Source organism: Acinonyx jubatus, chromosome B1 (assembly GCF_027475565.1).
Source record: "Acinonyx jubatus isolate Ajub_Pintada_27869175 chromosome B1, VMU_Ajub_asm_v1.0, whole genome shotgun sequence".
NCBI lineage: Eukaryota > Metazoa > Chordata > Mammalia > Carnivora > Felidae > Acinonyx > Acinonyx jubatus.
The window spans coordinates 162217309-162234229 of NC_069382.1; the positions used below are offsets into that span (position 1 = coordinate 162217309).

The following is a 16921-nucleotide window of genomic DNA, read 5'->3' on the forward strand; positions in this document are numbered from 1 at the left end:
ATTGGAATAAAATATAATCTTGTTTCCAGTGGCAGTTTTAAAGCCCTGTTGAGAAATACCTTCCGGGCTCAATCTACTTTGCAAACAGGAAGTTATTTCCTTCTTGCTAGCTAATTCAATTGGATTCACATTTACTGAGTGGTTCTGAAGTACAGCGCAGGAAGCCAAGTGAAGTGGTGCTCGCCACGTAAGGAGCTGCCTTCCAGAAGCCTACAGTCTGTTTAACTGAGTTTGTCCAGTGCGACTGGCTGCCTTCACCTGTAGGGAGCAGAGAGCCACATAGCCACATGTCACGTCTGCCCATCCTGCTCCTAGAATGTACCACATCCGGGCTGTTGCTGTCAGTCATTAGCTCTCACCAGGGCTGTGCTGAACGCCAATTCCCTAGGTCTCAAATTCCTGAAACCTTTTGGTTTGGGGGGTGGGGTGGGGGATGGGGGGGTGGGGGTGGAAATAGGAGGCTTTGCTGGAGGTGATTTGCATATCTCTTTGCAAACTTCCTGACAACTTGTTTCAAGACGCTATAGAAGGTTGAGTACAAACCTACATAAATCTAAACAAATCCACACTCTGTTATTTAAGAAATAGAAATGGAAGAATGACAAATGAAACAACTGGCAATTTTCCAGCGCGTTGCTCAGGTAGATAAATTTATCCTGGACCCCTTTCTTTGCCTTCTTTCTCCCATACATTGGTATGAGCAGATCCTAATGGCTTTACTTTTGAATAAATCTTGATTCTTAACAGCTTTTCCCCACCATCATGTCTTGCTGCATAATTGGTCTTCCTCTTTCCAGGAAGGAACGCTATGGTCTTTTCTCTACATAGCGGCTGGAGTGACGCTTAAAAAATGTAAAACAGACCAATGTCTCCTCTGTTTAAATCAAATGACTTCCTAAGACATAGAATCAAATCCAGATTTCTCATCCAAATCCACAGAGTACCATGTGATTTAGCTCCTGCAGGGACCTCTGCCCTCACTCTGCCCCTTGAGCTCTCTGCTCCAGCCACACTTGTCATTTGTTGACTGTCTCCCCTGATGCTCCTAAGTCCTCAGGACATTGTCAACTGCTGTTCCTCTCTCTTGGAATGATCTTCCTCAGATTGTTACCTGACTAGCTCCTCACCATTTTCTTCACCATAATTATCATCATCTGCCATTATAGCGTATATTTATTTACACACTTGTTTTATTTTATTATTATTATTATTATTTTTAATGTTTATTTTTGAGAGAGAGACAGAGAGACAGAGCACGAATGGCAGAGGAGCAGAGAGAGGGACACAGAATCCAAAGCAGGCTCCAGGTTCCGAGCTGTCAGCACAGAGCCCCACGCGGGGCTAGAACCCAGGAACCATGAGATCATGACCTGAGCTGAAGTCGGACGCAATTGGCTGAGCCACCCATATTTACATATTTGTTAATTATTCAACTGAAATGTAAGCTCCAGGAGCACAGCTGCTCTGATGTTACTGTGTTTTTCATCACTGTTATATTCCCCTTGCTCTTCCAGAAAAGAGACTGATACTCCTAAGGAGGGGCTGAGTCTGTAGAATGAGGAACTCTGAAACTCTGACTTGGAGTCATCTCTCTAAGCTCTGTTTGAGTTTCAGTGGCTAAGGGACACTAAGTGGCTAGATTCTCTAGAGTGCTGGTTCTCAGACATTATTGTGCATCTGAATCTATTGGGAAGCTTGTTAAAAATACTGGTTTGAGCTCATTTCATACTAGATTCAGGTCTTCCCAGTCTGCATTTTACACAAGCATTCCAAGGGTCCTAGCTGATTTTGGTGTACCTAAAATCCACAAAGTGGTTAGCTTATTTCAGAGAGCTAAGAATTAATTACAAATATGCACTGTTCAAGCCTGAGATACGTGACATGAAGGTTAGGGAGTAATTTCTTAAGTTGATGTTAGTGGGAATTTATTGAGCTTTGAGTAGAGAATGATAGAAACAAGAAACTAGAAACTATCTTATACATAGGAGCATTTTATACATAGACTTAGGGAGACCCAATATGTGAGATGAGTGCTTTTTACAATTAAATATAAAATGCATTATAACCAGCAAATTCACTGAATTCTAAATGATGCAAATAAGGGTCAGTTTTCAGATTCATCTTCAGTGAATCCCCTTAAAAAGTCATCCAAAAACTCTTCAGTAATGTTTTGCTCTTCAGGAAAATAAAAAAGTGATTTTGGTCAAAGTAACCATTACTTTTTGGATGTTTGAAAAGGAGGTATTCAAAATGTGTGATGTCGGGGCACTTGGGTGGCCGAGTCGGTTAAGCGTCTGACTCTTGATTTCTGCTCAGGTCATGGTCTCAGGGTCCTGAGATGGAGCCCCATGTCAGGCTCCATGATGGACATGGAACCTGCTTAAGGTTCTCTCTCCCTCTGCCCCTCTCCTAAGGTAATCAACAAAGCACTTCTACACTTCCTTCTTCCCAACTGGAGAATATCATGAAGTAACGGCAGAGTAGAGTTATCAATCACTTTAGATTCTAACATAGAGATTTCAGGAGAAGGAATTGCTGAGAAAAGAAAAGTATCAACACCGTTTGAAAGCAGTCTAGGGGCACCTGGGTGGCTCAGTTGGTTAAGTGTCTGACTCTTGATTGTGGCTCAGGTCATGATCTCACAGTTTGTGAGACTGAGCCTGGCATCAGACTCTGCTCTGACAGCACAGAGCCTGCTTGGGATTCTCTCTCTACCTCTCTCTCTGCCCTTTCCCTGCTCATGCTCTCTCTCTCAAAAATAAAAAAAAAACAAACTTAAAAGAAAGCAATCTATTAATAGCACACATCTATTATTACCATCGACTGTCCCTAATCAAAATATATGTCCTTCATTAGGAAAGATTTATTATATATATATTTTAAATTTGGACAGGTACCAAACAGTTTTCACTGTAGGAGAGGCTTAAAAAAAAAAAAGAGAGAGGCTTAAATATTTTATTTTTGTAACAATAGAAATATAATAGAAAAAAGTTTCCAATTATACACGAATTTTAAGAGCATTCTGCTTGGTTTTGTAATTAATTCATTAGTTCACTTATTGTTTTAAAAGTCACTTAAGTGCCTGATTTGTGCCGGGCTCTTTGGCAGGCATTGGAAAACCCAAAGTGGAAGATAAAGTGTTTGCATTCAAGTCCTACTCTGTTTTTCTTTATAGTGTATATTATTGCCTGGCATTATATGTGTGTTTGTGAGTGTCATTTTGATTGTGTGTGATGTATTTATATGTATAATGTTCATCTTTCTCTCCCATCCAAATGAAAGGTTTTTTTTTTATTCATTGCTGACTATACCTAGTGCATACAGAGTATTTTCATAGTATATACTCATTAAATATTTGTTAAAGTTAAATATTAAATATTAAACAAAATTTGTTTATATTTATTCATTTTTGAAAGACAGAGAGAGACAGAGCACAAGCAGGGGTGGGGCGGAGAGAGGGCGGGGGTGGACACAGAATCTGAAGCAGGCTCCAGGCTCTGAGCTGTCAGCACAGAGCCCGACGCGGGGCTCGAACTCACAAACCGCGAGATCATGACCTCAGCCGAAGTTGGATGCTCAACCGACTGAGCCACCCAGGTGCCCCAATATTAAATATTTTTAAGAGACTTTTATTTTTTGAGAGAGAGAAAGAGAGAGTGCAAGTAAGGGAGGGGCAGAGGAAGAGGAAGAGAGAGAATCTTAAGCAGACTCCATGCTCAGCATGGGGCCTGACACTGGGCTCAATCTTACAACTGTGACATCATGACCTGAGCCAAAATCAAGAATTGGACACTTAACTGACTGAGCCACCCAGGCACCCCTTAAATATTTTTTAAGTTTAAAACAAAAAACGGTAAGCATAGTGTGCAATGGAGAGCTCTAGGAGAAGCACCTGATGAGTGAGGGCAGACATCAGGCAAGAGGTGAATTTGGGGGAACAAGCCAAGCTAAGTTAGCAAAGAGTGAAACCATGGCAACTTGGGAAAACTGTGAGTTGAACTTCTAGAGCGAAGGGTGTGTCGGTGAAGGGGAGAGGGAGGAGGAATGAGGCAGAAGAGGAAAGCAGCATGAGATCACAGTGGGTGCTGGATGTAGCATTAAAGAGTATGGATATTTTCTTTTAGGCAGAGTCTAGGGTGAGTTTTGGTGGATGCCTATTGGTTTGGCCTGCCTGATTCCATTCCACCTTCTTCTGATAACATTCCCTGACTTTCCTTGGTGCATGTGGTAGAAGTGGACCTACTTGCATCTTTAAGACTCCAGGGACAGGCATGTGATGCAGACCTGTGCATTTATTATTTCCCAACTTCCTAGTCAGAGAGATTGATTTCTGCATGAGAATATGACTCAAGCTGATCCAGAAGACTCAATCCTAAGACTTTTTTTGTTGTAACTATTGGTGATAAGAAAGTACTTTTGCGTTAGGGTTGCAGAGCTTGGAACATATAAACTTCGGCGTTTTGGAACACCATGAAGGAAGGGTTTAATGAACGTAAAACCATTATAAAGGAAAGCAGAGTTAACAGATGAAGAGAGATGCTCTCTGATGACAATGTTTAAATATATGGATATAGCCACATAGGAAATTAGAACCACTCATGGACCTTCTAGTTGTGTGTGCCAAAATATATCCCCCACCTTTTTCTTAAGCCTGTTAAGTGAATTTGATTTCTTCCTCATTTACAAAAGAATCCTAGATGTTTGGGTATAGAAGGAAATGACAGGGAGAGAGGGAAGGAGGGAGGAGGGAAGCAGAGAGAGAGGAAGAGAGAGAGAGAGAGAGAGAGGGAAAAAGAGCTGTTGAAGCATCTGGAGATTAGCTACATTAAGCCAAGACTAGAGAACAAAGCATGAACCAAGCCAGATTTGGGCACGGATTTAAGGGCTAAAGAAGTCCATGAATTGCTAACACAGGCTATCCACAGAAATCAAAGGTCCTGCCTGAATTTCTCCAGAATCCAAGATGCTAAGTCATAAAGGTTAAAATTTCATCAAAGGCTGAGAGAAGTGTCTTAGTTGGCCCGATGACAAGGCAGTGATGTGGGGTACGTCCTAGGCTCAAAGGCTAATGTAGGTATCCATCTGTTTCAAGCTAGTTTTAAGGAAAAGCTGTTGACTGTTAGGATGCCTGCTTTCACATGCATTATGGATCCTGGAATTAATCACAGTACAGAGCTGATTTCCATTTAGCAAGTTGTCTGAAAGTGTAGATGTCTAAAAGTGTCTGAAAATGTAGATAACACACCACAGAGAATAGGAATGAGAGGAAAGAGGCCAGATTACAGCATCGATATCTGAATCTGAATGGAAATTCTATTTCTTAATTGTTGGGGTTGCAAGGTGTCCCCCATGACTTCAAGTGATTTCAAATCAGTACCTGACTATAGACTGCCCATGCAACCAATCCAGCCTAGGTGGATGCGGCCAACAGACACAACCACGTATATTCCAGGTTAGTGTAAAAGTGGCCCAGAAGTAGCATACTTACAGCCTACTAGTACTGTGAAATCTATCTTTCAAAACTCTAAATACCATCTCTAGTTTCAAATGATGCCTGAGGGGTACATGAATCTACAGTCTTTATCACCTCAGAGGTTGAAACTCTCCTAATGTCTGGATTCAGCATCTGTACTCCTACAGAAAAGATGCTTCACTGCAGCTGGTGGTAATATAAATCAAGACAAAGCAAGCACTTCTAACTTCAGTACAAATGACCCTTGACATGACTGCCCAGCCAAGGCTATCAAGAGTATTGTGTAATAAATGAATGATGCCATGCTATGCTCTAGGGTACCAAGGCAAATATTAGGGTCCCTCAAATGAAAATTGTCTGGGACCACAGCACATGTATCATTTGAATTCAACTGTTTACCAGTATCTAAAAGGAAAGGGGAGGACCACCCAAACTTTTATATGAAAGGAAAAAATCTGATATTATTTTCTATTTTTTAAATTTCACCAGGGGATAGCATTTTTAAATACCACACAGGTTGCATTATTATCTTAACTGCTGGAGATAATACACTGAAAAGACGAAGTAATACACTTGCTTTGTTATTGAAGATTATATCTATCTGTTGTTATATGACACTGTGATTCAGAGAGAATAGCAGGGGTTGATATAAATCATGCTTTAGAAAATATTAAAAATCAAAGTGATAGAAACAGTAAGAAAGTTTGGAGCAAAAATTGAAGTGGACTACAGTCTCTTTTTCTTACTTATTATGAATGTATATGAGTTTTATAAAACATGATGTAGCATTCAGGACCTTGGGTTATGGTAGCTAAGAACTCATCCTGAATGGAGAAGTCCTCTCTAAATTTATTCATTCGGCAGATACTTATTTGTTTTTTCCTCTGTTCTAGCCACTGATTAAAGAACAATAAACATAACAGACAAGGACCTTGATCCCAATCCTTGGGAAACTTATAGTTTAGTAGAGAGATAGACATTAAAAAATAATTACTTAAGTAAACATATATTCACTATTGTGGTAAATCCTATGGTGGAAAAGCACAGAAAGCCATGAGAACAAATAACAATGGTACAAAATACAATCCACCATTGGGGGTGTCAGTTAAGCCTTCTTTGAGGTAGTAACATTTATGATAAGAACCAGTGTAATGGAAAAATTGAGAGATGGCCAATATTAACTTTAATGTCACTAACCCTTTCTTATGTTTTATAAAATCTGATGCTGATTCATCTAATGCATTTTTCTTTTTTTTTAAATATATAAGCAATTTTTATTCAAAAGGATATATGTAATATATAATGGATATTCTTTCATCTATCTGAAAGGGGGGGCGGGGGATCTGATTTATGCATTGCTTTGCTAAGGATGCAGTAATCTAAATAGAAAAATTGAAGTGTATGTAATCTTTTTAAGAAATTAATTTATTTAAATTGAAGTTAGTCAACATACATCATAGTATTGGCTTCAGGAGTAGAACCCAGTGATGCATCACTTACATATAATACCCAGTCTAATGAATTTTTCAATTCTATGATTTCCATTGGTTCTTTTTCAGTTTCAAGTCTTTTTTTGAAACTCCCCATCTCTACCTATATTAATCTGTTCCTATGGACATTATTTAAAAATTTTTCTTTTGAAATTATTGTAGATTACTAGAAAGTTGCAAAGATAGCACAGAGAGCTCTCATGTACCCTTCACCCAGTTTCTCCTATTGACATCTTACTTAACTACTGTACAATATCACCCAGGAAAGTGACATTGGTATAAAGTATGTATAGTTCTATGTAGTTTTATTACATGTGATGATTCACATAACCACCACTGCAAGCTATAGAATTATTCCACCACCTTGTGCTACCCCTTTCTAATTAATCACACTCAATCCCTCCACCCATCACTGACTCCTGGTAACCACTGGTCTGTTCTTTAATCTTTATAATTTTATTATTTCAGGTATATTATATAACTGGAATCAGACAATGTATAATCTTTTAAGATGGACTTTTTTCCCATTCATCATAATACCTTGAGATCCATTCAAGTTGTTGTATGTATCAATAGTTCATTACTTTTTATTGGGCTGGTATTCCATGGTATGAACCTACTATGGTTTGTTTCACCATTTGCCTATTATAGGATATTTCAGCTCCTTTTAGTTTTGGGCTATTTTCTATGAACTTCTAAATATATTAATTACTGTTATTATTTTTAATTATTGTCCTTATCTTTTAAGCCAACATCTGAGACTTTTGCAGTTCTGTTTCTAGTGACTTTTCTCTTTTCTCTTTTTAAGTCTTTTCTCTTAAGTATGGGCATGTTTTCCTGCTTTTTTCTCATGTCTAGTGATTTTTTATTATATAGTAGCTGTTGATGATGGTCTGTAGAGACTTTGGATTCTGTTATTTTCCCTAACAAATGTTGGGTTTTGTTTTAATAGGCAGTTAAGGGGCACCTGGGAGGCTTAGTTGGTTGAGTGTCCGACTCTTGATTTCGACTTAGGTCGTGATCTCAGAGTGATTTGATCAAGTCCTGTTTTGGGCTCTGTGCTGACGGTGGAGCCTACTTAAGATTCTCTCTCTCTCTCTCTCTCTCTCTTCCTCTGTCCCTTTCCCTTGCTCTCTCTCTCTTTCCAAAATAAAAAAAATAATAATAATAATAAAAGGCAGTTAAATTACTAATAGGTCACCTAGAATGGGTAGTGAGTGGGTTTTATGTGTAGTTACGATGAATCTATTTTAATTTTTCCCTTAACTCAAGGAGAATCCCTTATTTTTGTTCTTTTTTTTTTTCAGTCTTTCAGCCGTTTCCCCCTTCCAGATTTCCTAGCATTTTATACTTTTGTAGTTCAGAGGTCAACCAAGGATTTGTGGGAGGTTTATATTCAGGTTTTTTTTTTAAAGCTTTCTTTTTTAAAAAAGAAATGTAGGGGCGCCTGGGTGGCGCAGTTGGTTAAGCGTCCGACTTCAGCCAGGTCACGATCTCGTGGTCCGTGAGTTCGAGCCCCGCCTCGGGCTCTGGGCTGATGGCTCAGAGCCTGGAGCCTGTTTCCGATTCTGTGTCTCCCTCTCTCTCTGCCCCTCCCCCGTTCATGCTCTGTCTCTCTCTGTCCCAAAAATAAAATAAACGTTGAAAAAAAAAATTAAAAAAAAAATAAATGTATATTTTTGAGAGAGAGGAGAGAGACAGACAGAGACAGAGTATGAGCAGGATAGGGACAGAGAGGGAGGGTGACACAAAATCTGAAGCAGGCTCCAGGCTCTGAGCTGTCAGTATAGAGCCCGATGAATGGCTCAAACTCACAGATCAGGAGATCATGACCTGAGCTGAAGTCAGATGCTTAACTGACTGAGCCACCCAGGCGCCCCAAATTCAGATTTTGCATTTCTCTTGTGACTCACTTCTTTCTAGGATTTCTTGAAACTCTGGAAGTATCAAACTCCATGTTCTGACTCATCAGACTGATAAAACTGCAGGTTTTTTGGCTGAAGTTCTGCAGACTGGGGAGTGGCCTCGGGACAAAGCTATATAAATACTGATTTAAGAGAATGTCATTCCCTTCATTTGAGGGTTGATTCTCCTTTAGTTTTTGTTTGTTTTCAGTTAGTCTCATGTCTTCAAGCAGATTTAAAAATTTTTTTGCTCAGGAGGCACCTGAGTGGCTCAGTCGGTTGAGTGTCTGACTCTTGATTTTGGCTCAGGTCATGATCTCACAGAGATCAAGCCCCACCTTGGGCTCCATGCTGAGTGTGGAGGCTGCTTAAGATTCTTTCTCTCTCCCTCTGCCCCTTTCCCCTGCTCAAGCTGTCTCTCTCTCAAAAATATTTTTTTTTTTTTTTGCTCGGGGTTTATAATTTTTAATCCATAAGAGAGTTAGTCCAATATAAACTACTCTTTCATGTCTTAACATGATTTTTAAATTAATTTGGGCATGATTTTGTCTGTGTTTTTCTGAAAAGCATTTGTGAAGTTTCTAATCTAACTTTCCATGGATAAAAGCACATTTTTATCTTCTTTAAAAATCCCTGGATGAGCACTGGGTGTTGTGTGGAAACCAATTTGACAATAAATTTCATAAAAAAAAAAAAAAACCCTGATAATTGAGGGATTTTTCTATCCTATCTACTGGAATTCAAATTTAAAATGTCAATTCATCTGGCATAAAAAGTTCCTGATTTGAGATCCAGTGAAACCTTACTATGTTTGAGCCCAATGTTACTCAAACACAAAGATCAGTTAGATAGAAACATTTTACTTATTTATTAGTCACTAAGCCCTCTTGAGGGCAATATGTATTATACATCTAGATATGATGTGGCATACAAGGCTTTCATTTGGCCTTTATTTGTCCCTTAACATCTTAGAAAAATTCTCTGATATCCTGGGGTGGAATCAAGGTAAATGACCAAAGAGTGTGGTTAAAGTTTGTTTTATGATGTTTTTAAATTATCTGAATGCATTGATTTCAGTTTGCTGAAGGTGTGACCTTTCCAGTTAATTACCTTTCTAGAGAACACTGCTTTTCTAGCCAATTCAGAGGTCCTATTTTCTCCTTTACCTTTCCAAATTCTACTTATCTTTGACATCCATCCAGTCCATGGCTTCAGATTTTCCTACCAGTGAACCTATGCCACTTTATTTATGTAGGGCTTTCCCTCATGATATATCCATTAATACACATTCCAAGCTATGCAGAGGCTTAGAAGGCAACTGAGATGAGAGTGGGAACAGAAAAGAGGTGGCCTTAAAATCTGCTAATGTACTTTTAAAGCTAGTAGGTCAGAATCAGCCTTTTCCTTTCAGAAACACTCCTCAAGGTAGGCGCTGTCCTGTTTCATTTTATAATCTAATCACCTCATCTGAATATAATCTTCTTTCCCACAAATATCAGAAGATTATTCAGGGCAAGTATCATGCTTCCTCCTTCTTGCATAGAATCCAGCATAGTATTTCACATAAGAGTGAAAATTTCCTGGGGCACCTGAGTCGGTCAGTTGGTTAAGCTTCCAACTCTTGATTTCAGCTCAAGTCATGATCTCACAGTTCGTGAGATCGAGCCCTGCATCAGGCCAGAGATGACAGCATGAAGCCTGCTCGGGATTCTCTCCCTCTCTTTCTGCTTCTCCCTCACACGTGCTCATCCTCTCTCTCTTTCTCTCTCTCTCTCTCTCTCTCTCTCTCTCTTTCTCAAAAAAAATTAAACTTAAAAGAAGGAACTTTAAAAAAAAGAGTAAAATATTATTTGAATGAGTTACTTTGAATTTTGACCATTTGGCTGAATCTGTTTGGTATTTTGCTTATAATTTTCTAATTACCTGACAGTGTTTGGTTTTGATATCCCACCAAAGAGCATGAAGATATGTACATTGAAGATTTATAGTTTGGCTTCTGCCTGATTCTCCAGCCACCTCTAATACTACATATTCTCCCTCACTTGCTATGGTCTTGCCACATTGGTGTCCTCTTAGTACTTTCATACTTCAAGCAATTCCTTCCTCTGAGCCACTGCACTGTCGTGTCCTCTGCCTCGAATGGACATGGTGTGGTTAGTGCTTCTCATCACTTAGGTCTCAGATCAAATGGTCATGTCTCAGAGAGGTCTTCCTGATCTACCTTCCTTGTTCCCTTGAAGCTGATCCAAATCATTCTCTTACCCATCGCTCTGTTTTACTTTCTTCAGAACTTACTACAACCTGAAATATCCTCTTAATCCGTGTTTACATGTTTATGGTCTGTCTTCCCACATTAGAGTCTAAACTCTATGAGAGCCAGGAGCTTTGTCTCCTTCAGGGAAGTAACCCTAATGCTCAGAATGGTGGCTAAATGAGCGAATCTTTTGAGTTGTCACCCTGGGTGCCATCTTGAAAACAACTTATAGTGGATGCAGTATTTCAATGTTCACAATTTTAATTTGATTTCAGTGAAACATGGCATAGAAGTAGAGGCTAAAGAGATGTTCTTAAAGAATAAAGAAAGCACTAGTGAAAGCACAAGTCATAAGATCTACCAACGAAAAGCAAAAGAAAAATAGTGACAGTGTCTTACATCCAAGGGTAATAGCTAGCTAGCTATAATGATAATGAGTACCTATCATGCTCCAGGTATTGTTACAAATATTAGACTTAAAAAAAAAAACTCATTTAGTCCTTATAAAAACTCTATAAGTATACTATAATAACCTCAATGATGACATTGAGAACAGAGACTAGATGAGAAGTTATGTAGGTTGATATGTCTGGGGTTATAAAGCCAGTAAGTAGCAGAGCTGGGACTCAAACCCAAGCAGTTTAATTCCAGTCCGTGGTTGTAACTACTGGGCCATATCTTTTCATTTCCACTGAGTACAGAACTGATTTATTTTAGTTGTCTCATTCATTTTTCAAGCAAATCTGGCATTATTCTTCTGCCTATAGTTTTACAACTATTTGGTTTAGAATAAAGAATAATGGATTTAGGGTTGAGTTTTAGGTCCAGGTATATTACTAATCTATGGTAACTTCAACCTAACTTGTTCAATCCCCAATTCTCAAATATGTAAAAGGGAGGCGTGTTTGAGCCATATTAAAGATAAACTAATATACTTTTTTTTTTCCTGTTATGGGGGCCCTGAGCACCATGCTGCTGATACATTTTGGAAGAATATTGTAAGGAATATTTAATACATTACCTGAACTTTATTCATCTCCAGTTTGTTCTTCTCATTGGCACTCTGGTCTTGTTTGCTAGCTCCCTTTTTCTGAGGGCCTTTTCCAAAGAAGATGTAATTTACAAAGGCATATTCCAGGAGAGCCAGGAACACAAACACAAAGCAACCCATCAGGTAAATATCAATCGCTTTGACATAAGGGATCTTCGGTAAAGTCTCCCTGAGGTGAGTGCTGATGGTTGTCATTGTCAGCACGGTGGTGATTCCTATGAAACAGAAAGACACATCTTAGCTGAATGCACTTGTTAAGCTGCCCTTGAAAGACTAAGACAGATGCTATTTCCTTATTGGTGTCCCAGAATGATGGCAGCAATGTGATAAACCACTAGGCAAAAGGAGCAGATATTTGGAAGGACAAAGCTTCAGACTCCCCATACAGGCCATGAACAAATCGTAAAACAGGATGTACCATTAATGGAGGGTTGGAAGCCATTTAAAAAAAAAATAATACACATAGAAGAAAGAAGAATAAATGGGCCTGCATATCAAAATCCCATTGATGTGCTCACTGTCTCCTGTCAAATGTTCCTCATTCTGTTACACACCGGGTAACCCGGACTTCTTCCGGGTCTCAGCGTCTTGCTCATTTTCCTACTAAATCTGTCCTTGTGACACTAACGCCCACAACAGCCACTACCAAACTGAAAGTTGGTAACCATCGTGAGGAGACCTACTTCATTCCATAAGTCTATAATATATACAAGGTCAGTATTACACGTTAAAATAATAATGCATCATTCATAGTGAAACAACACTAAAAGAAGATATATGTAAGAAAGTTCGCGATTTGCATCAAACATTTGATTTATGTATTTTTTAAATAAAACCTTGTTGCTTTGATTTTTCAAATATTACCTCTAGTTCTTGATTCCAGAGCCTAGAATGAATTAATTCCCTGGAGTCAAGAAAAGATTTCCTGAAAAATTCAACTTGGATTTGTTAAAGAAGGTTAAGACTGTAAACTCTTAAAAGGAAAATTCTGTTTTGTCTATTTTGTTAAGCACAACCTTTCTTAACCATATAATCTTTGCATGACTGTAATAAATATTTGGTGTTGATGATGGCAATGATGAAATGTAATTGGGAAAAACAAAACTGAAGAGGAAGTTGGAATCTTACGAAGATAATTTGTGCTATAATACTAATATTACACATTTATATAGCATATTACAGTTTTATTTTATTTTTTAAGTTTATTTATTTATTTTTGAGAGAGAGAGAGAGACTGGGTTAGGGACAGAGAGAGAGAGAGAGAGAGAGAGGGAGAGAGAAAGAATCCTAGGCAGGCTCCGTGCTGACAGCCCCAACATGGGGCTTGATCTCATGAATAGTGAAATCATGACCTGAGCCAAAATCAAGAGTCCGATGCTTAACTGCCTGAGCCACCCAGGTGCCCCAATATTACAGTTTAAACACGGTTATGAATTATCTTATATGACTGCCATAACAGCTTGCTGAGTATGATAAGGCAGGTATATGATTTCTATTTTATAGATGCATAAACAGAAATTCTGAGATTAGTTATTTTCCATAGATCACCCAGCTAGGGGCAAAAAAGCAAGGAAGTGTTAAACAAAAGGCACTTAAAATGAAAACAGAAAGATGAGAAGATAAAACTTGAAACTTGATGGCAGTCCTTAAAAATAAAGACAGGAAATGTTAAAATGGGTGTTAAAAACAAAGGACATCCGGCAAAGAGAATAGAAGGTAGAAACTGAAAAGGGGGAACAATAGTTTAGCACTCATTTGCCCATGAGATTATTCTGGATAAATTCCCTGATTTGACTATTCAACTTTAAGAGAACAGATAAAATAAGAAGTCGGAGTTAGCATATAAAAAGTTAAAATGGTTCAGATCAGTGATGAATTCCAAAGTACTGCACTGATCTGAAATGCCATCATGAATGGTCTCACTTATTTCTTTGAATAAAATTTTAAAGTTCACCCAATATAATTCTAGCTAATATCCTCAGCAGAAATAAACAGTTCATTCATTTACAAATCCACTAATTACTTTTTGGTTTCTACTCTTTTATTTAAATTTTTAAGCAAGAAGGGTTAGTAAACAAATGCCTTTTTTACTTACTTAAGTTTTAAAATGTCACAGATTTTACATTTCAAAGAGAAGATTAAGTCAGCATTTTATGTGCTAACATCTTTAATCAAAATACCATTAGCTTTGGGGATAGATGTGTAAGGAGAACCACAATTTATGACCTTGATAGTTGTATTCCCTGCTGTTGACATCATCCACTGTTTTTTCCTTAACCATAGTATACACATACTCATGTTCACATTCAAATAATATATGCAGATTCATACCTATGATGTGATCAACTATTTGTTGCCTTTCCTTAGTTTTGGAATGTTCAAAGGTTGATAAGGGGCTACCAGCATTTGACTGTGAGCCATTAGAAATTAGTCATTAGAAATAAGTTATAGAGATGACAATTACTTTGAGTGTGAAGGGGATGCTGAACATCTAACCCAGTTCAGCAATCTCAAAAGAAGTGATGTGTATGTCAGCTTAGCTGGAAATGATGCTGTTATGTATTTGGTGTGTGTGTGAGTGTGTGTGTGTGTGTGTGTGTGCGTGTGCACGCACACATGTGCACTCATGTTTGAGAATAAGCCCCAGAAAATGATAACTGAGAGGGGTCTAGGATCAAATAATGAGGCACACCCATACATGCTCAGATTCATCAAATGGACCTTATATATTCTAACTTTCCAAGGAATCCTTTAAAGTCTCAAATATAGCCTTTCAGTTTGCTGCAATTACTCAACCATGGCAAGATTAATTTTGAATTTTGTTCCTCCAGGAAGGAAACCATTTTTATTCTGTGTTGATCACAGGTCATTAATATAGCTGATGAATGTCTGTGCCCTATTCAAGTGCGATGAGCTCCATTTAAGGAAAACTCAGATCGATACGACTTAACTTTAACGTTCGAAAAATAGTATTTTTTAACAATTGACATATCTTGTTAACAGTCACAAGGTTTAGCTTTCTCCAAATCCATTTGAGAATAATGCATTGTATGAGAAAGAATGAAATCATGCCATTCACAGCAATGTAAATGGAACCAGAAGGTATTATGCTGAGTGAAATAAATCAGTCAGAGAAGGACAGGTATCATATGTTTCCACTCATATGTGGATCTTGAGAAACTTAACAGAAGACCATGGGGGAGGGGAAAGGGAAAAATAATTACAAAGGGAGGGAGGCAAACCATAAAAGACTCTTAAATACAGAGAACAAACTGAGGGTGGATGAGGGGTGGGGGAGAAGGGAAAATGGGAGGGCACTTGCTGGGATGAGCACTGGGGGTTGTATGTAAGCCAATTTGACAATAAATTATATTACAAAAAAAAGAATACAACATACAAAAAAAAAGAGAGAGAATAATGCATTGTAAATGCTCTTCATTGTAAAAAGCAGAGACCAAAGAGGAAATCATCACAAAGTTAGTAAAAATTAATGTAATGAAAATTTAAAAATAGGCTCTAAGAAGCACTAATATAGCTAGTATTAATTATATTTCAAGATTTTTTTGGTAAAATGCTAAGAAGATATTGCACTGTAAAACATTCATCCTGAAAATGCTTACCCTTTGATATTTTACTATAAGGACTCTTATGGTAATCTCATTCTTTGACTTGCTCTGAGAGAAAGCCATTGCTCATAATTTCTAACAATGGTTGGTTGGTTGAAGCTAAATCCTACCAGCTCTTTTCAGGGCTGGAATGCCTTACCTAGTGCAACTCTGGCTGCAGATGCATCATAGTTGATCCAAAAAGACACCCAGGACAGAATTGTAATCAATGTGGAAGGCATGTAGGTTTGCAAAATGAAGTAGCCAATATTTCTCTTTAGACGAAAACTTAGTGACAGTCGTGGATATGCCCCTGAATTAAAAAAGGAAAACAGAAAAAAAAATCAGATCTCCATTTGGTAGGAATCGTCTTCTTTCTTTCATTTGGAGGGAAATAACCTCACCAGTTGTGAACTCCACTTTCTTGGAGACCATCTTGTAGTCGACAATTGAAAACTGAGGAAGCTCAATTTTATTAACTCCAGTTACTGCTCCCTCTCCTCCATTCCAGTAAAACTCAATGTCATCAGTGGTATAGCCATCTGAAACCAAGAAATACAGCATGGTTAAATAGAGTTAGGTTGGTCTAGAAATTCATTTTGAAGAGTCTTGGAACTGGAGAGAAAATTCCCAGCAAGTGGTGGTAAGACAACAATGCTTTAAATAGGATGGCATATAGGTCTCATGATGAGCACTATTCTTGCATTGAGAAGACAGATGCATCTGCTTTAGTGGACATAAACTCTGTGCTCATTCAGTGATGTCTGATATCACTGCTCCTTATTTATTTTCTTTGCATCTGCTAATGGGAATTCTTTGGTTAGATAAGGGGATAGCTGATTCTAGTACCTGAACATAGATTTTTACTATGCATCCTTTAACAATAATACATAATAATAATTGAGCACATATTTGTTAAAAAGGATATGGAAAAAGTAAAATGGTGGAGTATAATGAAAAACCAAATTTGTACATACTGATTATATGATCAAGACATTTAAAAAGAAATACACATTTATTTTAGAAAATAGGTAAACTTCTATTCATATATACATATATATTTATAATTCATTTATTTTGGGGAAAGCCCAAGTGGGGCAGGGGCAGAGAGAGAGAGAGACAGAAGATCTGAAGGGGGCTCTAT

At 38.0% G+C, this 16921-nt stretch overlaps 1 protein-coding gene across 1 annotated transcript in view; it reads right to left on the reverse strand.

The window, feature by feature from the left end:
• GABRB1 (gamma-aminobutyric acid type A receptor subunit beta1) overlaps window positions 1-16921 on the reverse strand; it is a 384785-nt gene that overhangs the window by 16987 nt on the left and 350877 nt on the right. Inside the window, exons 6-8 of the mRNA XM_027056332.2 lie at window positions 16182-16319; window positions 15938-16090; window positions 12143-12387 (exon numbers count right to left, since the gene is read on the reverse strand). Of these exons, the coding sequence (XP_026912133.1) occupies window positions 12143-12387; window positions 15938-16090; window positions 16182-16319 (536 nt within the window). The remainder of the gene's footprint in view (window positions 1-12142; window positions 12388-15937; window positions 16091-16181; window positions 16320-16921) is intronic.